The 25,765-nt window shown below is 32.5% G+C and overlaps 1 protein-coding gene and 1 non-coding gene across 2 annotated transcripts in view; both read left to right on the top strand.

The window, feature by feature from the left end:
• Zfc3h1 (zinc finger C3H1-type containing) overlaps positions 1–25,765 on the top strand; it is a 49,819-nt gene that overhangs the window by 13,295 nt on the left and 10,759 nt on the right. Inside the window, exons 4-24 of the mRNA XM_010617491.3 lie at positions 2,834–3,032; positions 3,274–3,497; positions 4,654–4,777; positions 6,279–6,376; positions 7,826–8,035; positions 8,215–8,379; positions 9,207–9,344; positions 10,124–10,245; positions 10,627–10,776; positions 12,925–13,099; positions 13,349–13,480; positions 13,907–14,449; positions 14,533–14,642; positions 15,688–15,819; positions 15,909–16,030; positions 16,927–17,028; positions 17,473–17,592; positions 19,120–19,303; positions 20,595–20,781; positions 22,247–22,435; positions 23,096–23,333. Of these exons, the coding sequence (XP_010615793.1) occupies positions 2,834–3,032; positions 3,274–3,497; positions 4,654–4,777; positions 6,279–6,376; positions 7,826–8,035; positions 8,215–8,379; positions 9,207–9,344; positions 10,124–10,245; positions 10,627–10,776; positions 12,925–13,099; positions 13,349–13,480; positions 13,907–14,449; positions 14,533–14,642; positions 15,688–15,819; positions 15,909–16,030; positions 16,927–17,028; positions 17,473–17,592; positions 19,120–19,303; positions 20,595–20,781; positions 22,247–22,435; positions 23,096–23,333 (3,664 nt within the window). The remainder of the gene's footprint in view (positions 1–2,833; positions 3,033–3,273; positions 3,498–4,653; positions 4,778–6,278; positions 6,377–7,825; positions 8,036–8,214; positions 8,380–9,206; positions 9,345–10,123; positions 10,246–10,626; positions 10,777–12,924; positions 13,100–13,348; positions 13,481–13,906; positions 14,450–14,532; positions 14,643–15,687; positions 15,820–15,908; positions 16,031–16,926; positions 17,029–17,472; positions 17,593–19,119; positions 19,304–20,594; positions 20,782–22,246; positions 22,436–23,095; positions 23,334–25,765) is intronic.
• Positions 17,846–17,954, top strand: LOC117286173. The gene has a single exon (XR_004517325.1). It is a non-coding gene; the product is annotated as a U6 spliceosomal RNA (small nuclear RNA).

Raw genomic sequence — 25,765 nt, 5'->3', positions numbered from 1 at the left:
ATAATCTTGGGTTTGTTTGTTTGTTTATTTATTTATTTAGAGACACGGTCTCACTATGTAGTTGATACTGACCTGGAACTTGCTATGTACCCCAGGCTGGTCTCGAACTCAGAGCAATCCTCCTGCCTCAGCCTCCCGAGTGCTGGGATTACAGGAGTATGCCACCACACCTGGCAAAAACTGTTTAACATGTAAAATGCCAGTCACTCAAGCCTTTTCTTTATTGGATTAGAGATTCAAAATATAGTCAGTTTCTTTTATTGAAACTTTAGTTTTTAAATTAAAATGTTTTAAAGAGCCTAGAAGCTTTAGGAAAAATGGTCCTGATTTAAGAATGATAGGACAGACACAGAAGTTTGGATAAATATGTATACAGATATATACAAAAAAGTAGGTTTTTAATATCCTTATAATAACCCTATGAAGTTGACATTATATGTATCATATAAATGAAGTAAGATTCATTTGGGTAGATTAAATGACTTGCTTAGAGTTACATAGTAATTAGGTATCAGAGTAATAATTGAATGAAGTTCTTTGACCATCAATTCATTACTCTTGTTCAGGTAGCTATTTCAGGTAGTGTATAGTGGTATGACAGAATCAATGATTTCTTTGTCATTTAAGCAAAGTACTGTGGTTGCAAAATCTCGGTGGAATAGTGTTGATAATTTTTTTTTTTTTAAGTTACACTTTGTATCTAGAGTGCCTTCTAGTTGAATTTTCTACAATAATGGAAATGTTCTATAGCTGTGCTCTCCATTATGGATGGTAGTTGTGAGCTACATGTGACTATTAAAAACTTGAACTGTGATTGGTGTTAGCTTAGGTAAAATGTTTAAAATTGAATTTTAGTTAAGTTTCAATAGCCACATGTGGCTCAGTGTTAGCATATATTGGCTAGTACAGCGATAGAATTTCAGTAACAAGCAATACAGTTGGTACATTTAAGTGACTTAAGAATCATGATAATTTTTAAATGTGTTATTTACTTGTGTTTCTCTATAGTGGAAAGGGTAACTGTGTTCTGGTTTGGTTAACTGAAGTACTAAAGGATGTAATTGAATTAGGTATGGTAGTAAATACTAAGGTGAAGCCATTAGGTAGGACTATTTTCTTTATGCTTAGTAATAGCAAGAATGTAATTGGATTTTTAAGAAAAACATATAATTAACAGTTCACCAATAAAAATTTATAAGTGAGTCCTAACATTTCACAACGTTAGACTTTGAGTCTTTTTCACTCCTACTGTAACCCTAATGGGCCCTTCTGACTTCCCACCTCCCTTCCCAAATCCATGCTTTCCATTTAATAACCTCTGTTTCAGGTAGCCTGGAATTTTCAATTATATTTTAGCCAAAATGTGGAAACTAGATTAATTTTTTTAAATTATATCTAAAAAGTGGAGGAGAGGGGAATGAGAAAGGTTAATCAGTGAATACCAAGCTGCAGTTAGGAATAAAAAGTTCTAGTGTGCTGAGTAGGTCAACAGTAGATAACAGTTATGTACTGTATGTTTCAAAAACCTTGAAGATTTCAGTGGTCTCACCTTAAAGAAATTATAGGTGTTTGAGGAGATGTTTAACTTTGGTTTAAACATTATATAGTGTATATATGTATCAAAGCATGGCATGGTACCCATTTGTCTTTATACATATCCATTTAAAAAATAAATTTAATTTTAAAAAGTGGGAATGAAAAAATTGAGTTAATTCAGTTAGAAAGAGTTCCCAAACATGCTTTTAATGTGTCTACCATTCTTAGTTTCCCTGAAGAACCTAAGGGGTTCAAAATATTTAAAATATCCAGATAAACGTCTAGCTTTACAACAAAATACTCAAATGTGAGCAACTCCCTACAGATTTTTTCCTTCAACAGTTTAAACATTTATTTTTATTTTTTGTTTTATTAGTACATGTTTGCAATTTATGCAGTTTACAGTCATCTTGGGGAGTGGTTACATGTACATACCACAGTTGTTTCTCTTATTTTAATCCCTTTTCTCTCTCCTTCCCTACCCTTCCTCCTTCAATCCCCTATTTCATTTTTCAGTCTTGTTGATATTACCGATCTTAGCTCATGTTATGGCATGTAACATTTACATTAACTGAGGTTATTAGGTTCCTGTACATGTGATGTCTTTATTCAGCTTAATTCTTCTTCCCCTCCTCCTCACCCTTTGCACTTTTTCCCTATTGCAGGAGATCCATTTCCTTGTCCCCTTCTATCTATCCTTTGTTATTTTGTTTCTTTGTAGTTTGCCTCACTCAAAAGATAGATACCATAAGGTCTTTAAACTTCTGCATTTGGTTTATTTCATTCAACATTGTAACACTTTTAAAGAATTAAATAATACATTTTAAAAGGCTTGCAAATTGGAATCTTGACAATGTATATGTGCTGTCTTACTTGTGAGTAATAAAACTTGATTATTGAGCCATTTCATTCTTCACTTCTTACCTCTTATGGGTCCTTGATTTCTTCTTGCTTTTGTTGTCATCAGTGACTTTTTCAAATTTGGGTAGCCCTGATAAATGTTTGACTTGTATAAATTTCATTTTTTTGCATCCTGTTCTATCAGTTGTACTCTTCTCTTCCAATCCTTCTATACACATTTCCCTTACTCATTGATCTACTGAGTATATATTATAGGAATTAAATAACAGTCTTGAGTTATAGGAAGTAAATTAGATGCTTTATTTCATCCATATTTGCCTTTTGAATATTTGCCTCAAAACTAACTTTAAATTCTATTGAAAGATTTGATGTGGTAAAATGTTTAAGGTTGAATAATAGAATTTTAAAATTTTATTTATTTTTTTTTTAATTAAAGAAACTTGGAGAAGATGAAGAGGAACTCTCTGAATTACAGCTTCGTCTTTTGGCGCTTCAGTCAGCCAGTAAAAAATGGCAACAGAAAGAACAGCAGGTGATGAAAGAAAGCAAAGAAAAGTTGACTAAGACAAAAACTGTACAGCAGAAAGTTAAAACCAGTACAAAAACACATTCGGCCAAAAAAATTAGCACTACAGGTGACTATTTCTATTAATTATTTTAATTCAATTCATGTCATTATAATTGAAAGATTTTAATTCAGAAAGCTGAGTTTGAGGAATTAGTTCCTGAAATGGGAGACAATCCTATTTAAAGAGAATTTTAAGGGGTGTAACTATATACATGAGTCAGTAATAATAAAAATAATTTTTGAAGCTCTTTTTAGGTCTTATAAAACTTTGTGTAACAGATACCATTTTCTGGATTTTTTGTTTAAAGCTAAACAAGCATTGAGGAAGCAGCAGACAAAGGCATGGAAGAAACTACAGCAACAAAAAGAACAGGAAAGACAAAAAGAAGAGGACCAGCGGAAACAAGCTGAAGAAGAAGAGAGAAGAAAAAGGGAAGAAGAAATCAGAAAAATTCGAGATCTCTCAAATCAAGAAGAGCAGTACAATCGATTCATGAAGTTGGTTGGTGGAAAGAGGAGGTCAAGAAGTAAAGTAAGAAATACAAAAATATAAAATCAAAACGTTACTCAAATTTAAGTGTCTTTCTAGTCTTACAGATTAAATTAGCTAAGAAATATTTATAAATATTTTATATATGATAGAGTTTATATAAGTAACTGTTGGGAGAAAAAATAAGGTATAATTGAGAATCAATTATGTGTACAGATACTATAAGAAGTTAAAGAAGTTAAAATTTTGGTTAGAAAAGACCACTTAGCTGGGTGTGGTGGCTCACACCTGTAATCCTAGCACTCGGGAGGCTGAGGCAGGAGCATCGCTGTGAGTTCAAGACCAGCCTGGGCTACATAGTGAGTTCCAGGTCAGTCTCAACTACATAGTGAGACCCTGCCTCAAAAAAAACAAAAGACCACTTTTAGCATTTCAGCCATTTTATTTAGAAAAAAAATTAGGATTACTAAATTAGGAAAGACTTATTCTGAAAGTAGCTGCTTCTTAAATACAGGGATAGAGTTTGATTAGTTTTTCATGGTTTAGTATTGAAGAATGAGAAATGTGTTATGATGGTAAGGACTATTTTAAATAATATTAAATCATCCTGTGGTAATTTAGTATTTAATCAAGCATTGAACATTATTATGTAGGTCATTGATTATGACAGAGTCACTGTCTTTTTTGGGTGGTGTCAGGAAGTAAACTGGAGATTTAATATTGATCTAGTGTATTGACAATGTTTCAGGAATTTTGAGCTTCACATATGCTAATGTGAATGTGGTAATGAAAATTAGAGGAGTAGTGTTTTGGGATCATCTTTTGGGAAACATTCTCTTATAATCTTGGTGACAAAACTAGTGTTTATATCTGTAGTTATTACAGAAGCCCTAAGTATTGAAGAGCTTGGTGTAATCTTATTTTATAGAGAAACAGCTAATTTTTTTAGTAGCTCAGCTAACAATGGAGGATTTCCTTTGTATAGGTAGTACTTGCTAGGTTCATTTTCTGTCTTATGCTGCGTTTATAAATGTCCACCCCAGTGTACCTGTCATATAAATTGAATTTCCAAAATTGAATAATCACATTGTTCCTTAGAAAAATAATCATTAGTTCTTTTATAATTTGTAGTCTAAGAAAAGCCTAAGACAGAAAATGCTTTGATTCAACACTAAGATAAAATGAATTATATACTTAGTCTTCAGATCCTGACCTGAGGCGATCCTTAGATAAGCAGCCTACTGATTGTGGAGGAGGAATTTATCAATATGATAACTATGAAGAAGTTGCTATGGATACAGATAGTGAAACCAATTCTCCAGGTATGAGCCAAAACTTGAAACATTTATGTATTCACAATTATTAGAGAATGGTCATTGAAACTGTGAAAGAAATTTGTAATAAAGTAAGATTTGCTGATGAATTTTATAACCATAAACATTTGGTGTTATAAATACTTAGGGAGCAAGACTGAAATGTATATTACCTTTGTTTCCCAGTTTTTTCCTAGATGACCTTTAATGAAACATTATTTAAACTTTGTGAACTGTTTGATCTGAAAAGTGAAGATTGTGGGAATGATGAAAACATTTGTCTTTGATCAACTCTGTGATCTTTAGAGCCAGGTTTCTTTGTGCTTTCATTAAAAAAAAAAAGAAGAAGAAATAAAAATCTATTTTGCTTTTAGGCTTTGTTCCTCTTTCCAGTGGTAGTACTTTATAGGAATTTGGAAATGGAGAGTGGTACTAGAGACATCTCAGGAAAAGCTGGTTAGAACTGGTAGGGCTGTACTTTAATTAGGTTGTGTGATCTAAGATCTATTCTCTTTGATAGCCAGAGACTTGGCTCTTGATGATTTTTATAGGTAATCAGCTGTGGGAGACCTGTTCTCTCAGTAATTTAAAACATAGTTCTGAGGCACATAATAGGATGCAATTGCCATTTCAGGAACTGGAGTATTTGGAAGATTGCATGATCACTATATTTTTCCCTGTGGTCATTTTCTGAAACCAAATCAAAACTAAAATCCTACTTTTGTGTGTCTAGACTAGAAAAAAGCGAAGTGCATATGATTTGGGAAGTGTTTACCAAAAGTGCTTATTTTCAGATTGGTGTTTTAGCTTGATGCTTGATGTTTTTATCTCATGGTTTAACTCTGTAGTCAGTCAGCAGATTTCTTATTTTCAGGTTCTTAGAGATCATTCTTTGCAATTCCCAAGTATTGACAATATTATTAATACTCTGCTTTTCAAATAATTTTGTAAAAATTTATAAAAAATATTCTCAACTCAGATTTTAATTTTTTACTGTATTAACAACAGTCACATTTTTAAGAAATGAAATGTTCTAAAGATCAGTGTTTATTTAGGTCAACCCCATCTGAGGTATGTGAGGTATTAAGACAACCAGGGTACAGAAGAAATGTTAGATTAATTTAAAATATAAAAAATTACTACTTTATTAGTTGAATATCTACTTCCTTTTGCTTTCCATATATAGTATGTTGTCTACATCTGCACTTTCCTTTGCTCCTTGTGAAGGGAAAAATGAAATCACAGTATCACTGTTTTAAATAGGAAGAGGATTCATGGAGATTGCAAATTCTGATCATAGATTGATAAAATTCTAATTTGCACCCTATGGAAGTGCATTTGCATTTCTTCAAACCATTTTGTTTTGTTCCAATTGAAGTGTTTCTATTATATCTTAGTATATGTGTTGCTGATGTGAGCACAAAGTGTTTCTATTAATGAACTCTTACTTACAGTTTTTTTGTTTGTTTGTTTGTTTGTTTGTTTGATGGTTTGGTTTTTGTTTTTACAGCACCTTCACCAGTGCAACCACCCTTCTTTTCTGAATGTTCATTGGGGTATTTTTCTTCAGCACCATCTATTTCTTTGCCTCCACCTCCTCAGGTTTCTGTAAGTTTGACTTGGTAATGACTTCTTAAGAAATTATGTTACATTGTGTCTTTTTTAATTTGTTTCAAAAAAACTGGCATGTAATTCATGGTTAGGTCTGGAGTACTTTAAAAATCAAAATTGTTTTTTAATATTAATAGGTAGAAATAATATAAAATTAATTGTTAAGCTATCTGTTTAGTGGAAATTTTCATAGATAACTTTTAATTTCATCGTTCACTTTCTCTGAGTACCTACTGTGTTTCCTTATTTCTTCTTGCTTTGTAGCTAGTAGCTCCTCAGAATTTGCTCCAAGCCAAGATAAAACTTACCTACTGTTTTGGCCTTTTTTGGGAAAATTGAGATGTGAAGCAACAGGATGTTTCAAAAAATCTCTCCATTCTCTTGTGTTGATAAATGCAGATAATTTTAACTTGAAAACCCAGACCTCCCAAGAAAGTCATTGCCTGTGGAAGTTAATTTCTTTCCCCTATTTCTCTATTAGAAGAACTGTCAGTCACATTTAAACACACACACACACACACACACACACACACACACACACACAATTAAAAAAAGGAAGTAGAGAATAACAAAGTAAAAGTTCTGAAGTTATTTCTAAGTTAAGAATATCTTCTAATAGGTAAGAGGGATCCTTTCCATTTCACATTTGCTAGGTATATATCTGGTGTCTTACAGTAAGAGAACTAATTATTAGAACAGAGAATGAAAGAGAAAATGTTTTTTCTTTCCTTGAAATATTTTTTTGGGGGATTGGTAAATAAATGAGCTAAACGTCTGGAGAGATACTTTAAGATCTTCGAAGCAAACACTGTTGTGTAAAATTAGTTTCCTTTGTATTTAATCTCCAAAATGCCATTCTGTATGTGTTTATAGTTAGTACCTTTTTGACATTAAGGTACTTGGAATTATTCTCAGAATTGTTTTGGTTCCCAGTTTTAATTTTCAGTGTTTTAGTTTACATTTTTTATTTAAATATATGGTTTTTTGTATTAGTGTTTCTACTTATTTTCATGTAAGAATAACATTCCTTTTTTTTTCTTTCTTGGTATTGGGGATCCAACTCGGGACCTTGCACTTGTGAGTCAGGTGGTTGAACCACTGAGCTAAATCCCTGGCCCAAGAATAACATTCCAATATGACATTTCATGAAGGAATTGTAATTCCTGTATTTTCTAAAATAGATTAGAATGTAAACAGAGTAGTTTGTATGATTAGTTTATAATCATAATAAAGTTTATAAATGTTTCAAAAAATTTTTAGAATGCAAAAGCAGTAAATTTTCATGATTGAATGATGGGCTTGTTTTGAGATATACAATATACTTCACTATATTTTCACCTGAAATAATAGCCTAAAGTTTACTTTTTAATTTAATATTGCTTCAGAGATAAATATTTGGATTTGATAACATTTGCATTTTAATTATGTCCTCTTTTTAAAAAATAGTCTTTGCCACCTTTGAACCAGCCTTATGTGGAAGGCTTGTGTGTTTCTCTTGAACCTCTACCTCCTCTGCCACCTTTGCCACCTCTTCCACCTGAGGATCCTGAGCAGCCTCCGAAACCACCTTTTGCAGATGAGGAGGAGGAGGAAGAAATGCTGCTTCGAGAAGAACTACTTAAGTCTCTAGCAAATAAAAGAGCTTTTAAACCAGAGGTAATTTAGGTGCCTGAACCTCTAGGTGGTGCTCTTAAGCTTAAGTTTAGGATAATCCTACTTTTTTTTTTTCTGGCTGTTAGGAGCTTAGTGGGCCTTTTTGACCAAAGTATAGATGATTGTAAGAGTAATTTGTTTAATTTTTTTCATTTGGAGTGTTTTATATCTGTCTTATTTAGGAAACATCCAGTAATAGTGACCCACCTTCACCTCCAGTTCTGAACAGTTCACAGCCTGTGCCAAGAAGCAATTTATCAATAGTCAGTATTAATACAGTATCTCAGCCCAGGATACAGAATCCAAAATTTCATAGAGGACCTCGTCTTCCGCGAACTGTGATCTCGGTAAAAACAAAAGCAAAATTTACAAATATATTTCTATATGAATACAGATCTTAAATTTAGCAATGAAATGAAAGTAGCATCTTTACTTGAAAACTGGTAGAATTTGGTGATAATGTTTGGGAAAGTTTTCTAATCAGAGAGGTATACTTTCCTTTGCTATTTCCTCAAATTTTTTTCTACAGAATTTGTCCGTTCACATTTTTCCTAGAGTCAGTTTTAACAAGTTGCATATATTTATTTATCTCATTTTTAAAATACTTTATTCATATTTTTTCAACCAGTGAATATACAATAGTGGAAAAATTTATAATGTTTATTAAGGAGACTGAAATGACAGTTTCTTTTACCTTATTTCTTATGCTTTAAAACAAAGTAAATGTAGCGAATAATATTCAAATCTTGCTTCTGACAGGTACGGCAGCATTAGCTGTTTACTTTCTTTGTAACCAAAAGTCTACAGTTGGATTAATAGTATGTAGAATTATTATTATAATTTTTATTGATCTTAAGAGTTAAATGGCATTATGATTTTTTTCTAGAAAGATAAAATACTGAGAAAAATGATCATAGTGTAATGTCTAAGACTAAGAATATGGAATATTTTATATTGTAGGCATATAACCAGTGCTGGTAGACTATGATAGAATCAGTTATGTAGTGTAACCAGAATGAGATTTAGACTATCTTGTTGAACCTTATTATTATTATATATAAAATTCAAAGAAGGTAAATGATGTGTCCAAGGTCACACACCCATTTGTTGTAGAGCAAGGAGAAGACTAGACATACTTTTGTTGTCAAGAATAACAAATACATTGCTTTTTTAGCTTCCAAAACATAAGTCAGTGGTTGTAACACTAAATGATTCAGATGATAGTGAATCTGATGGAGAGGCTTCCAAGTCAACAAACAGTGTTTTTGGTGGATTAGAGTCCATGATTAAAGAAGCAAGACGAACTGCTGAGGTAAGTGCCACAAAAGGTGAACAAGAAGGTCATCTGTTGAAAATCATTAGTTTATTTTTTCCTCAGTGTTAGATGTTAAGGATTTAATGCAGTGATTTGTGAAGATAATATTTGTGCTATTAGCACTTCGTTGTAATAAGCTATGTGTAAATTTAGATTTTTAAAAAATTAAGAATGCCCTTGAGAGACACACGCACACGTACACGTACACCCTTCTCTTGCCATTTGATGCTATTTACTGCCTTGAGATTTTGTTAGCAGTGAGGCAGTCTGCCCTGAAGTGACACAGCCAGTGAGGTCACTTGTTAGAGCCTATGCTCTGCTATTTGGAATCTTAGCCTCCCAAACTGTGTAAATAAACCTTTTTTTTTTCAATAATAAAAAAATTCCCCTTTATTTGTGATTCTAATTAACTAGCCCTTGTTCAAAATAACAAAATTGAATGAGTACTTGTCCCATATACTAAGGAAACTTGTTTTTTTGGAATTGTGTTAGCAGAACACTTCTTTTAAAGTGTATTATCTAAGTAAAATTTCAATAATTATTTTCTATTGTAACAATTCTTTAGATAATGATTTAGTTCAGTGATTTTCAAACTATTAGTCTTGATTACTTGGTGAGTTATATAATTAAATAGTTATTATCAGCATGTTTTAAAGAAAAATGGTGATATTGTTATTTCTAATACATTAGCATATGCTAGGTTTCAACACAAAATATAAATCTTAGCATGGATTTTTGAAAGCTGTTGATCTGGTTCATTTCTAAATTTTCTTTAGCAAGCTTCAAAACCAAAAGTACCTCCAAAATCTGAAAAAGAGAATGATCCATTGCGAACACCTGAAGCTTTACCTGAAGAAAAGAAGATTGAGTATAGATTGCTAAAGGAAGAGATTGCCAAGTAAGTGGCATTTTATGTAATTTATTTTAGAAGTAGGTACTGTTTTTGTCTATATAAAGTTTATTGACATTGGGAAATGAATGATGGAGATTTTTATCCTAGATGCAGAGTTGATGTTTTTATAACTCACACAGAAGGGGGAGCTACATGATCATCTGTAGACTTAAATACAAAGAGGCAAGGAGATCTACCTAGTTTAAGAAAAGATGAAAGTACTTAAAGGGAATAATATTGTCAACTTGGTCTGCCAAATTAGGTCCTGCATATTTGTCATCATTATAATTAGTGTGGTTAATATTTTTATTTTATGAAAGAATCATTTTAAAGAAAAATAATATCAGTTATTTTTTTGTTATAATGCATCTTTCTCTGTTGTTTTAGTCGTGAGAAACAGCGTTTGATTAAATCAGATCAGTTAAAAACAAGTTCATCATCCCCAGCAAACTCTGATGTGGAAATTGATGGGATTAGTAGGATAGCAATGGTTACTAAGCAGGTTACTGATGCAGAAGCAAGACTTAAAAAACACAGGTGAGCCTCATTATCTGATTAAATACTTCAGGTATCTAAATGTTCCTTGATAGAGGTACAGTATATGTCATTGATAAACAACCTATAGAATTACACATTATCACACTAGTTAAAATTATAAAGGTATATTATTTTGTTGAGTATATATTTGTATAACATAGTAGAATTCGTATTCAAATAAAAACACCAAACTTTCAAAATGTTCCCTTCAATTTTATACCTGGCTTATCCATTGCTAAAAACAGTTAAGCACCTCCTCTTGGAATTTTCTTTTAATCCTCTGGCATTTTTTAAAAAATACATTAATTGAAAGTATATCTTTATTATTAAAAATGGGCTTCATTGTTGGAAATTGTCATTGCCTAACTGGACAGTAAAACACATAGTCAAATTACGGTGTTACTAAGTGTGAATATTAAATTTCATATATGTTTTGTGAAATTGCTGTGCTGCTTAACTGGTTTTTTTAAACTTTTGAGACTATCTGTAAAACCTGACAGGATGAATATGTTGAGGATAGAATTTATTGAAATAGTTAGCATATATTTGATAACAGTTGTATCTTAATTTGGTTATACAGTTTTTCCATGCCAAGCACCATCAAATCATGAGGTGATGAAGAGCAAAATTATTTTAGTTATTCTGAATTATTCTAAGCTTTGTTCTGGTAGTCTGCTTTAAGGTTTACAAATACAAGGGGGAAGTTCTGTGCAAAGATAGTAGGACTTTATAGAAACAGATTAAGTAATTCTTGAACTTTAAGCCATGATAATAAAAATGAGTCATGAAGTAACTCTTAATGTTAAAAAAATTATTTATACTTAAACAATTTATTTATTGATTTATTTTTTGGTACCGGGGATTGAACTTGGGTCCTTGTGCTTGCAAGGCAGGCCACTGAACCGCTGAGCTAAATCCCGGCCTAATAATTTTTTTAAACAAGCTTCAAAAGTTCATTTATACTTAAAGAAAAGGAATAAAGAAATTTATAGATTCATTTCTAACATTATAGCTACCTTAAGTCTTTTTTTTTCTTGAACAGTGTGCAATTTGGGATGTTTGTATTAGTCAACAGAAATCACAAGGAGATAGTGACTAAAAGGTGTAACATATACAAACATATTGTTTTCCATTTTGAGCAAGATAATAGATGCAAACTATTCAGAACAAAATAAATGCATTTTAAATTAGTATTTATGGATGTGTTTTGCTTTAACTATTAGTGTTGTGCTAACTATCCTATTTCTTCTGAGGTATACTATCTTTTTATGTACTAGTGAAAGATGCTGCTCAACTATGGTAACTTTAAAAACAAGTGAAAAATATTTTTAAAACTTTAGTCTTTGTCCCAACCCTGTCACGTAGTCTGTCTTTTATTATTCATGCTAATGTCAGTAGTTATGACTATTTTGATTTGTTATCTTTCTGGGAAGATGTTTCATTTTTTTAAAGACCATCATATCTGGTAGCTTAAAAGATACAAAATTGTTTAAATTTATTCATATGTAGAAATTTGTCTTTTTGTGTGGTTTCTGCTTCTCTGTACCATACTTCTGTATATCTGTATGATTACTTAAAAATTCGATTTCTTTCTTTATGTCCTTGCCTTGCTTTGGATAAAACAAATTTGGGTATTTATAAATATGTTAAATGTGCTTAATTGTGTTTCCTAGATGTTTGTGTGTACTTGTATTATTATGTAAATGAGACTAGACATAGTAACTTTCTCAGTCCTTGTTCAGTCTCCACATCAGGTCATATTCAGCCAACACTGAACATAGTACAATAACATTTTCTGTTGTGAGTCATACTACCTTAGGCTTAAATGATTTTTATAAAAAGACCAGTTGCTTTTATAAAATGAAACTCAGTGGAATACTTATATGGTTGGTGAATATAAAAATGTACTTTTTATTCTCACTTGCATGTCATAGACAAACATGTCAGGTGTCATGTACTTTCCCTCACCCCCAACTATGGACTGAACCCAGGGGTTCATGTATGCTAGGCAAGTGCTCTACCACTGAGCTACATCCCAGCCTGTAGATAACATTTTTTAAAATGCACTATTTGAAAAATGCTTGTTTTGATGTTATTAGTCTGAGAGTTTAGAAAACATTAATAATAATTTTGTTGTTTCCCACTTAGAATTCTCTTGATGAAAGATGAATCTGTTTTAAAGAATCTAGTACAACAAGAAGCCAAGAAGAAAGAATCTGTCCGGAATGCTGAAACAAAAATTACAAAACTTACTGAACAGCTTCAAGCAACTGAAAAAATTCTCAGCGTTAACAAAATATTTTTGAAGAAGCTTCAGGAACAAGTAATAGTTCTTTTAAAAATTAAGAAATCGTAGTCTTGTGATTACAACACATTTTTATAGGCCAAATTTTCTATAAGACAAAAAAGACAAGCTAAAGTCATCAAAATGTATGTAATACAGCTTTTCTTTGAGATGTAATATTGGAATATTTTTATTTTCAGTCAAATACCCTAAAACTGCTGTGTTTAAGAAAATATCTCCTTTCATAAGATTATCATTTACATCCTCAGAAATTTCTTATATTTCCAGATTCACAAAGTTCAACAGCGTGTTACAATTAAGAAAGCTTTAACTCTGAAATATGGAGAAGAGCTTGCTCGGGCAAAGGCAGTGGCCAGTAAAGAATTAGGAAAACGTAAACTGGAACAAGATCGCCTTGGAGTAAGTTGGAGAAAAAAAATTTTCTTTTAAAAAGGGGGATCGAACTCAGGACCTTACACTTTCAAGGCAGGTGGCAGGCACCGCTGAGCTAAATCCCTGGCCTTGGAGAAATACTTTTGGAAAGTGGGTTCTTAAGATACTTCTGATACTAAGAGTTGTATAAAGTAACTCATATGCTTTCTTACAAATTTAGAGAGTAAGATTAAAGCTTTGTTTTTAAATGACATCTGCATTTCGGGGTACTTTTTATTTTGTCTTGACTTTAGTTTTAGTAGGCTATACATTAAGTAGAATTGTTGGGAGACTTCAGTGAAACGCTGCTTTATTGTCATTAGTTCTGTAATGTCATTGTATTATAACAGTTATTGTATCAAAAATTGTATATAAAATCAAAGTGATATAAAATATATCATTTTTCTCCCCCAGCCAAACAAAATCATGAGACTGGATAATTCTCCAATATCAAGTCCAAGAAAGCACTCAGCAGAACTAATTGCTATGGAGAAAAGACGACTACAAAAGTTGGAATATGAATATGCCCTTAAAATTCAAAAATTAAAAGAAGCCCGAGCCCTTAAAGCAAAGGAACAACAAAATATGGCTCCAGTGGTGGAAGAGGAACCCGAATTTTCTTTACCTCAGCCATCACTTCATGATCTGACACAAGATAAATTAACCCTAGACAGTGAAGAAAATGATGTTGATGATGAAATTTTGTCTGGTTCAAGCAGAGAACGAAGAAGATCCTTCTTAGAATCTAATGCTTTTACTAAACCTAACCTTAAGCACACTGATACACCTAACAAAGAATGCATAAACAAACTTAGTAAAAACACGGTAGAAAAGCCAGAACTTTTTCTAGGATTAAAAATTGGTGAATTACAGAAATTATATTTGAAAGCTGACAGTTTAAAACAATTGATTTTAAAAACCACCACAGGCATTACAGAAATGATTCTGCATGGTCAGGTAAGTGAACATTTTATATTCTTTATGAGGTCTGAAATTCATTTTAGCCTTATTTACCTTATAAAATTATTATTATTACACAGGAGATTTCTTTGGATGTGGATTTTGCTACAGCACAGAGTAAAACCACAGAAGTAAAGCCATGTCCTTTTACACCCTACCACAGTCCTCTTCTGGTTTTTAAGTCCTACAGGTATGAAAGATTCAGTAAGCTTGAATTTCAGGGTAACTAGTTTATTCTTGTAATATTTTACCTTGAATATTTGACGACTTAAAAAGTAATTGAGTTTTGGTCACTGAAAGGTGGACCTGTTCTCTTAGGGGAAATAAAAACTTAAGTAGCTCTTTATTGTACTCAAAACATTCAAGAGGTGAGGTTTACCTCATACTTAGATTTATCACTTATCAAATTCTAATTAATGTGGACTGTAGATTTGTGTCTCAGGGATTTTAGGAAAAAACAATTGCAGTCTTGTAAGATTTTTAGAGTTTTTAATTTTACTACTTTTTAAGGAGTGTATTAGTCAGCCTTTATGAAGTTAATTTAGGCATTCTCGGATGATTAACTTTGTGAGAGGATGTCCTGAAATATTTTCAGATGATTCAAAGTTGTGAGACCATTAAATGGGTAAGGTTTAATGATAAAACTATGAAGCCCTACTGAGTATTTAGCTCAGTGGTTCCTCTGCCTGCCTTACAAGTGCAAGGTCCCAAGTTTGATATCTGGTACCAAAAAAAAGAAGCTATAGGCTTCCAAAGTGCTATAGGCTGTTTTTTTTGTTTGTTTGTTTGATTGTTTTGTTTTTAATGTTCGTTGGTAATGTGTACAACAAATACTAATACAACACTACTTTTAGAATGCAGTGTTCTTTTATTTCCTGTTTCAGATTGCCTAATGTTCCCAATACAAAGTAGCTTACTCCTATCACTTTGATAGTCTGGCTGTTTCTAGAGTTAATTTTGGTATTATATAAATAGCTCAAAGCATTGGTTTTTTTGGGCAGTGGGGGGGAAACAGGATCTCCCTGTGTAGTTTAGGTTGGTCTTGAACTGACTAAGTGCTTGTCTCTGAAAAAGAGGAACAAGGGTGTTCCTCTTGCCTTAGCCTCACATATTCTGGGATCCCAGGCATGTACCACCACACCTGGCCAGAAATGTTAACTAAGAAAAGTTTTTTTTTCTGGTTTTCTAAGCAATGTTTATGGAGCAATAATGTAGCTTATCCATTCTCTTCTTAGATTTAGTCCATACTATCGAACAAAGGAAAAACTTCCATTAAGCTCGGTATCATACAGTAATATGATTGAACCAGATCAGTGTTTCTGCCGTTTTGACTTAACAGGAACATGTAATGATGATGATTGTCAGTGGTGAGTAGTTTTTAATGAACATTTTATGATTTAAGAGAAGATCTTGTTTAGCTTTGTACATAATTATCTTTTCCATGTTGTCCTTTTAGGCAGCATTCACAAGACTATACACTTAGCCGAAAACAGCTATTCCAGGACATTCTGTCGTATAATCTATCTTTGATTGGTTGTTCAGAGACAAGCACTCATGAAGAAATTGCTTCTGCAGCAGGTTTTTAAAGATTTCTTATTCTTCCCCAAGAAAATTTGAATTTAGACAATTTAAAACTTTTATATATATCAAGAACTTTATAATAGTTCAGTACTTTCACTTAGGAATCTTATCTAGATCTGCTGTCTGATACAATAACTACTACTGTTACTCTTTAAATTTAAATCAATTAAATTTTTAAAATTTACTTTGTCAATGACAGTAGTAGCTATGTTTCAAGTGCTCATTAGCCATGTGTGTGGCAAGTGTATACCAAAAGGACAGCGGCAGGATGGCGGAGATTTCCAAAATTGCAGAAAGTTCTTTGGACAGAGTCCCATCTAAATAGTTCAGTTTCTTTAGAAGAAAATATCTATTTGTATAGGCATTACAGATTTTAATATAGACTTTATTTTTTCAAAAATAGAAGAGAGCTGCAATTTAAGATTGCTGTAGTTTCAAATTATTATTGAAGTAGAAGAGGACCTTACACACTTTGACATTGTAGAGAGTATAGATTCCTGTCAGACACTGTGAAAAGGTATTGTTTTCCCCTGGATTTCAGTTCCAAATAATAAACCTTAACAAGTCTTTGGAAGTAAGGAATTAACATTAAGTTTAGTAGATAATTATCATAACCCAGGAGTGATTGACAATTCACCAAATCTGTTCTATTATTTTCAGCTTGGGGTGTTAACTTTTATGTAATTAGTTCATTTCAAAATTTCTTTTTCAATTTAATTTGGGTATTTGGTGTGTTAGGATTTGCTACAGTATTTAGTCTAATGTAGGCCTTGAAGGTCTTAGGCGTTACTAATACTGTACATGTTTCTTTAAATGTTAAGCTATCCTTTGCTTAGTACTCTTTAATTAGTGTAGTTCGGTGAGTGTTATTGAAGATAACATTCCTCTTTCAGAAAAATATGTTGAGAAACTTTTTGGAGTAAACAAAGATCGAATGTCAATGGATCAGATGGCTGTTCTCCTTGTTAGCAATATTAATGAAAGTAAAAGTCACAGTAAGTATATATGTGTGTATGTTTGTGTATGTATATAAATAGGAACTTTTCTAAATTTGTTTATGTGATGCGTAGGATTCATCTAAGGACTTAGTGCATGCTAGGCAAAAACGGTCTTTAGCTGGGCATGGTGGTACATGCCTGTAATCCCAGTAACTCGGGAGGCTGAGGCAGGAGGATTGCAATGCGTTCAAGGCCAGCCTGAGCTACATAGTGAGTTTATGGCCAACCTGAACTACATCATGAGACCCTGTTTCAACAAAACCAAAAAAAAGAAAGGATCTTTTAGTTTCCCTGTATCAGCAAATTTTTTGGCATTCTGTTCTGTAAACTGAAGATTATTTCTGAGCAACATGATAAAATAAATGTATTTTTTTGCTAGTGTTGTTTGGAGAGCCTTCAAAACGGTAAATACATCAGCTAACAATCTTCTGTCTACTTTAGCACCTCCATTTACAACCTACAAAGATAAAAGAAAATGGAAGCCAAAGTTCTCGAGAAAACCTGTTTCAGAGAATAGCTTCAGTAGTGATGATGAACAGTCTACAGGACCAATTAAGTATGGTAAGATGTTAGGTAATTTAAGACCTAGAATTATTTAATTGTGGTATTCTACCTTAGTCTAAATACTAATCTTTTGGTGTATCTCCTGGCCTAGTTTAAAATTTTTAAAAATTTTTCTTAAAATTGATGTCATTGAGAGTTATAGTATAGTTCTTCATTATGCAAGATTTTCCTGGTATGACAGAATATTTTGCATTCATGGCTCCAGTTGATTAATGCAGGGAACACTGCTTAATAAAGCTGACTGCTTAATTTGCTCACTTTGGCAGCACACACACTAAAATTACACTGATGACAGAGAAGATTAGCATGTCCCCTGAGCAAGGATGACATGGCAAATTCATGAAGTGTTCCAATTTTTTTTTTCTGTTTTTGGTACCAGGAATTGAACTCAGGGCCTTGTGATTACAGGAGGTAATGGTATTACTCTCACTTGGAAACCACTTCCTGGCTTATGTCCTCCTTGAGGATAGGTGTTCTTTTTTACTTATCTTTGAGACTATTTCTGGTATAAAGTTGGCTTATAAAATGAGTGAATGAATGAACAAAGGACCAAAGTAATGGCCTGAATAAGGACCTTATTGTCAGGTACATCTGGTTGTTCATACTTCAAGCTTTTGTAATTTATTAATTGTAGATTAGTAGCTACCCATGCTAATGCTTATTTGCATTAATGTAACACACAGTTGAGGTCAGTGGTGGCAAACCTATGGCACACATGCCACAGCAGGCTATTTGTTATCATTGAAAGCTCTAAATGGTTTGCCATAACAGGTTAGATGTAGTAGAAGAAATCATCTATATAAATTTTATCTTCCAGTTTATTGGAACTAAATGAACTATCAGATGATATCATTTGCCCTTAAAACAGGGAGATTATACGTCTGGTTTGCAACTAAAATCCTGACTTGGTCCTCTTGTCCTGATGTACTTTTTAAAAATTAATTTTATTGGTATATTTTAGGTATATAATATGACATTCGTCATTGGAGATTTGTACCTTTGTATAATATATCTTGATTCTTTTTTTCCCCATTTCCCTGCCCTCCCTTCAACCCCTCTCCCTCTATTTACAAAGACTTTGTTTCCATTTTTCTCCCATCCAAGTACTAACCAGGCCTGACCCTGCTTAGCTTTGAGATCAGACAAGATTGGGCACGTTCAGGGTGGTATGGCCGTAGACTATTTCCATTTTTCTGATGTAATTTTTAATGTCATTAATTTTCACTCAAGATGTGCCCAGGTATGGATGTTAAATTTTGATATTTCTGCTTTAAAGCTACAAACTATTGCTCATCATTGCTTTAGGTGTCTGTCTTTTTGGCTTTTTGAGACAGGGTCTTGCTAAGTAGTTCAGGCTGGCCTCGAACTTGGAGGGATCCTCTTGCTTCATCCTCCTGAGTACTGTGGCCTGTGCCACCATGCCCAGCTAGGTTTCTCATTTATTTTAAAGATGAGACCAGTTGTTTTTTTCTTGGTTCTATAAATTAAAGGAAGAATAAAGGTAACAATATTTTTTCCTTGTAGCTTTCCAGCCAGAGAACCAAATAAATGTTCCAGCTTTGGATACGGTTGTTACTCCAGATGATGTTAGATATTTTACAAATGAAACTGATGACATTGCTAATTTAGAAGCAAGTGTACTTGAAAATCCATCTCATGTCCAACTTTGGCTCAAGCTTGCATATAAGTACTTGAATCAAAATGAGGGGTAGGTTGCTTCAAATCTTTGTGTAAAGTATTGCACATCTGTATTTTTGTGTGAGGTTTATTTCACTTGTAATCAGGTTTTCTTTTTAGCTATCAGTGGAGTCTTTGACAAAGCAGAAGTATTTTATTGTTTGGAAGCTATAAGAAAAGTTTGAGATTGGGCCTTGAGTTTGTATTCATGGCTGAATTTATGAATAATACTTAAGTGTTTAAAATCTTAAAAGTAAATTTATTTAAAATACCAAATTCTGAGTTGCCGAGCGATTAATTTAAAAATCAAGTAATTTCTTAATAAAATAATGATAAAATTACAATAATAACAGGTTAAATTTCATTATTTTCTAATGGAGATTTAAAGTTTATCTAATAACCTCTAAATTCTGGTGAATTGTCTTTTTTTTCTGTGGTATTAGAATGCAAATATTCAAGTAAACTAAGTAGTAATTTATTTCAAAACTGATACCTCTTGTTAGACCTTTATCTAATTTCTACTTTTTGATAGTAGAGGCAAACCAGAGTGCTAGGGTTCAAGCTCATTGTCTTATATATGCGAGGCAAGAGCTGTGCCCTATCCTACATCCTCAGCCAGCCCTATAATTGTAAAGTATAATAATTCATGTTTTTTTAATAGGCTACTCTAATAAATCTGTATCAAAATTTAGTATAAAAGTTTTAAAATAAGAATTATGAAGTGCTAAACACATATGCCTGAATATGGTACTTATTTAACTTTCCTTGTATGTCATTTCCATCATAATAGGGTAAGTTACAGTGTTTTCTGACTCACTGACTGAGTGAAGGCCAAAAGAACTGTGCATTATTTTATGAATAGGTTCCTGAGAGAGAATTATCTTCTCCAAGAGATAGCAAGCCCTTGACTGTTGAAAAGAACTATTATATTGAAAGCTTTGATATTTTGTGCTGGCAGTAGATGGCCTTGAAAGAGAGTTGTTTAACTTTTCCTGTTCCCAAACAGTGTAAACCATAAAAGGTATTGCTTACTATGGACATAGAGCATATTTGAAGTTGATAATCTTAGTGGTTTTATAACACTGTTTTTTATCTGGTAAATGCTTACAGAACATCCACTTAAAAAGGAGTTGTTGGGTATGTGGGAAATCAGGATTTTTTTGACATGTAATTTAAAATCTTGATTTACTATTCTTTGTGATTCTGGCTTCTTTTTAGGTTCTAATACAAAAAAGAATTTAGAAATTGACTGATTTATTTAGCCCTATTTAAATTTTCAAGCATAAAATGAAACACTCCTGCCTCTTCTTTCAAATATGTAGGCTATGCTCAGAATCCTTAGATTCTGCTTTAAATGTACTAGCTCGAGCATTGGAGAACAACAAAGACAATCCAGAAATTTGGCGCCATTACCTCAGATTGTTCTCAAAAAGAGGAACTAAGGAAGAGGTGCAAGAAATGTGTGAAACAGCTGTGGAATATGCTCCTGATTATCAAACCTTTTGGACTGTGAGTAGAAAAGATAAGTCATGTGGTGTACATAATTCTTTCAGGCATTTTAAATATTGATAATAGATTATGTGCTTCATCTGGATATAGATAAAATAACTTTCTAATAACCTCAAAGGTACTTCTGGGTTTGGATTAAGTTAGACTAAACAAGAAAATATTTAATGAAAGGGTGATTTTGGTTGTTAATTTTATTGGTAAGGAAAAATATATAATTATTGAATATTTTACACTTAACCTATCCTTATACACTTGTAATTTGGGCAGTTTAGTGTAGTTTTGCAATTCATCTGGAAGTATTTTTCTTTTAATTTTCTTACATATACAAAATTGTCATGAATGCCAGGAAATATTTTGATCTTTTATTGTCTGCATTGCTTATGGAAATAACCCAAGGCTCTAATTTACACTGATCAAACATTATCAGAATACTAAGATTTAGTACAAAAATAAATACTTCCACTTTTTCCTAGAGAATGGGATTTTTCTTATCCAGACTTAACGACTGAACCACTTGTAAAATAAAACTTGTTCATATCTGAACTTTTTATCAGATGTACCCAGGAACCAAATAGATTCAGATAAACTTTCAGATAAATCTATCATTTCAGAAATTTTTATTTTTATTTTTTAAATGTGCTGGAGATCAGAACTAGGGCTGTGTGCATACTAAGCACATGCTTTGCCACTGAAATAATCTCCAACCTCATCAAATAGATTACAGTATCAAGTTGGTTTTCATTGGTTTGTAGCAAGTCTTGCTGTATTGCCCAGGCTGTCCTCAGACTTCTGGGCTTAAGCAATAGCTCCTTGAGTAGCTGGGACTGCTGGTATGTACCACCATACCCCAGATCTATTTGCTTTTTAACTAAAATTTAAACCCACATAGGTTTGGATAACGCAGGTACTGAACAGTTTTAGATAGTGAAGGATGCTTCATGTTTGACCTGTAGGCTTGTACAACTATTGATGCTATTGATCACTGCAGGTTTTTATAGGATATAGAGTATTTCAAAAGATGCAGTGTTTTTCCTTGAAGTTGTTTGGCTTTGTATGTATTTTGCCATACATTTTTAATGTGGATGCTATTGTCAGAAATTTTACACAGTCACATACCTAAGCAATGCAAATTATATGTGATCATAACCATGTGAACTTTTATATATTTACCATGGCCTCGTTGAAGTTTACCTGTTGATTCTGTAAACGGAGAGAGGAAATTGTTTCAGTGATGATGCTAAAATATATCTGTATTGTTTTAGTTTTCATCTAGTTTTACCTGCAGCAGGTGAGAGAAGGTGAAATCAAGGTTATCACACCAGAAGATAATGAAATAGTTTATATTTTTTTAGTTACTCCTTTTATAGAAATTTGATGAGACATTTTCTTAATTAAATATAAAAAATTTGTAGTTTTAATTTATTCCTATAAAGCAGTACTGATTATATAAAACTCCTTTGGGCAGTTTCTACATCTAGAGAGCACCTTTGAAGAAAAAGATTATGTATGTGAGAGAATGGTGGAGTTTCTAATGCGAGCAGCCAAGCAGGAAGCATCAGATATTCTGTCTTTCCAGCTTTTAGAGGCCCTTTTGTTTAGAGTTCAGCTGCACATATTTACTGGAAGATGCCAAAGTGCACTTGCAATTTTACAGGTAAACATATTCTAGTATGAATTTCGTTTTGGAGAAAAATGGTTAAAAGTTATGTAATGGTAAGAGCACTAATTTTGGATTTGAGTCTTGGTTTTGCCACTTCCTGGTAACTTGTGTGAATCTGGATAAGTCTCTGTTTTCCTCATTGTTTGGTGAGGATAATAGCTCTAAAATTTTTTAAAGATTTTTCTTAATTACCAGATTAACTTCAAAATTCAAGCTACAATAGAAAAAAAAAAAAATCAGTCCAAAATGAAAGTATCTATGGCTGGATTTTTTTGAGTGTGCTTTACTGTTTTGTCTTTATCTTATTAGATTTTAAGTATTATTAGGACACTTAAAATATACAAATAAATTATGTCAAACTTCAAGATCATGAAAATTATGTTAATATGCTATTGACATCTCTAAGGAGAATTTTCATTAAAAAATTGGTGACTATAGGGCCAAGGATTTGGCTCAGTGGTTCTGCCTCCTGCCTCACAAGCACAAGGTCCAGAGTTCGATCCCTGGTTTAAAAAAAAAATAATTGGTGACTATCACAATTTTTACTTGGTATTTAAGAACTACTTTAAAGAAATATGTTACATTCTTTATATTTTAATTTTATTGTACTTACGGGTCATTAAAAAACTCAGATTATTTTTTCATTTTATCTAGAATGCATTAAAATTGGCTAATGATGAAATAGTAGCTGAATATCTTAAAACAAGTGATCGATGTTTGGCGTGGCTTGCCTACATACATCTTACTGAATTCAGCATTCTGCCTCCAAAATTTTATGATCCATCTAATGCTAATCCTTCAAGAATTGTTAACACAGAACCATTTGTAATGCCATGGCAAGCAGTCCAAGATGTAAAGACTAATCCAGACCTATTGTTAGCAGTTTTTGAAGGTAAGTATGTTTACAAACATCAACTATTAGGAATCACAGCATTTATATTAAGGATGTAAATATACTCATTATTGTGATTCTTCATAATTAAGTGCAATAAATGCTATATATTACAAGTTAGTTTCAGTTTAAATGCTTTAAAAAGAATTGAATCAGATTAATAATGGGAACTTGTCATCTATGAAAACCAAAAACTACTATATTATATAATTTATGGCAAAGGGTCAAAAAATATGGTGATGACCCCTTCCCCCATCAGACCTTGTACTTGCCAGGCAAGTGTGGTGCCACTGAGCTATATCCCCAGCCCTGGTGAATGATTTTTAAAATATATGTATTTTTTGAAATTTATTACATTAAAAAACATACTGACATTATTTCTCCTCAAAATATTCCCTCTCACTTTGAACACACTATATCATTCTTGCCACTATCTCAGGCAATTCAGAAGATCCTTTTCCTCTTCTGTTATGGCTGCGTAGATGTCCTGAATCAGTTCAAAATGTCATGGTCATTTTTCCTTTGAGGAAAACCAGAAGTTTCATTGTGCCAGATCTGGTGAAAAAGGTGGATAAAGATACAGTGTAATGTTTTACAAACATGCTTTTCCATTGGATGACATCAGTATCATCATCATTATTTTTTTTTTTTTTTTTTTTTTTTTTTTTTGGTCATAACTGGTAAAGACTCATGAAAAAGGACTTACAGAACTAATTCAGAGTGTGGCAAGAACTGTTTGAGTATGTTTAAAATGAAAGGAAGTATTTTGAAGGAAACTAATGCCAATGTGTCTTTTTTGTTTAAATGTCACCTTATATTTTGATCATCCCGTGTATCAGTTAAGTATATAGGATTTATAGATTATGTGATTTGGTGAGTTGATTGAATCAAAACCCCAGGTACTTTTTATTAGCACTCCATTAAGGTGGAAATTTAACATGTTCATGATGGGGCTGTAATTCATCTCACTGCTGGGAGGATCTGATTTAATCAAATAAATTTGTTGATGCAATAATTTTAATTGGTATAAAATTTAATATTTATATTTCAGCAGTCACTGTTCAAGCTCAAGCAACTAAGTAAATTCAGTCCATTTATACACTTTTTATTACTCTCATTAGTAAAAAAGACATAAAAATGATTAGATCCATTTGTACCACCAGTGGGACAAACTGCCCAATAAGACAGTCATGTATATACCACTGATGGTTCAAGGTGATGGGAATTTGTTAAAAGAATATCTCATGTTTTTGAACAAATTAATATTTTCTCCATCAGTAATGTATCTGCTCTTGAACACAGGAGATACAAAGCCTGTTTCTTCCTAAAATTTTTTGACTGTACTAGTATATATAGAGTAGTACAGTATATACCCTAGTAAGAAGATAAAATCTATACATTTGACCTACTAAGCATGCACAGCCAAATAGCTGTGTATACATATGTAGTACAAATTGTATGTTACAGAATAAGTGAAGATCTATGATAGAATTATTTGTATAAGCCATGGTTTCAAAGGGAAGAAGTTATTGTAGGTTGGCATGACCAAAGAAAAGAAAGCTTCTAAAAAAATTGGGAGTTGGAGTGGATCTTGAAATAGAACTTACAGTGTGAAATAGGGGGACTTAAAAAAATTGGGAGTTGGAGTGGATCTTGAAATAGAACTTACGGTGTGAAATAGGGGGACTCATCAAAGATAGAAACTCTTTTATCTTACATATCTCTGTATTTCCTGAGGACCTATGATGAATTCTGTAATGTGTTAAGTGCTTAGTAAATGATTGTTGAAGAAAGGATATTTTTGTTAGCAAAGCTAGTAAAAGGAGATAGGAATTTATGCAGTGGATTTGAGGAATTTGAAGAAGGGAAAGTCCTTATTAAAGTGAGAATTCTGGAGGAAAGATGGCCTCTTTAATAAATGGTATTGGGAAAACTGGCTGTCCACATGCAGAAGATGAAATCCACACCCATATCTCTCACTGTGTACTAAATGAAAATCAAAATGAATCAAAGATTAAATATTAAAACAACTTAATCTGTTGGAAGATAAAACAGGTAAAACTCTTGGAAGTATAAGCATTGGCAAGGACCTTCTTTATAGAAACTGAGTTACACAAGATATAACATCCAGAATCAATAAATGGGTTTATACCAAATTAAAAAGCTTCTGTATGGCAAAGGAAGCAACCAGCAGAGTGAAGTGATAATCTACAGAATAAGATCAGATTTTTGTCAGCTCCTTCTTGAACAGAGGACTATTATTTAGAATGCTATATAAAGGACTCAAAAAAAAGACCCGCTCCAAAGTAAAAACCTGATCAAAAAATGGGTAACTGGACCAGGGATTTAGCTCAGTGTCACCACACTTGCATCACAAGCACAAGGTCCTGAATTTGATCCCCAGTACCAAAAAAAAAAAAAAAAAAAAAAAA

This window comes from Fukomys damarensis, unplaced genomic scaffold, assembly GCF_012274545.1.
Source record: "Fukomys damarensis isolate Sample0158 unplaced genomic scaffold, DMR_v1.0_HiC HiC_scaffold_15, whole genome shotgun sequence".
Taxonomy (NCBI): domain Eukaryota; kingdom Metazoa; phylum Chordata; class Mammalia; order Rodentia; family Bathyergidae; genus Fukomys; species Fukomys damarensis.
The sequence above is the reverse complement of the archived record's forward strand: the minus strand, read 5'-3'. Positions and strand labels throughout refer to the sequence as shown.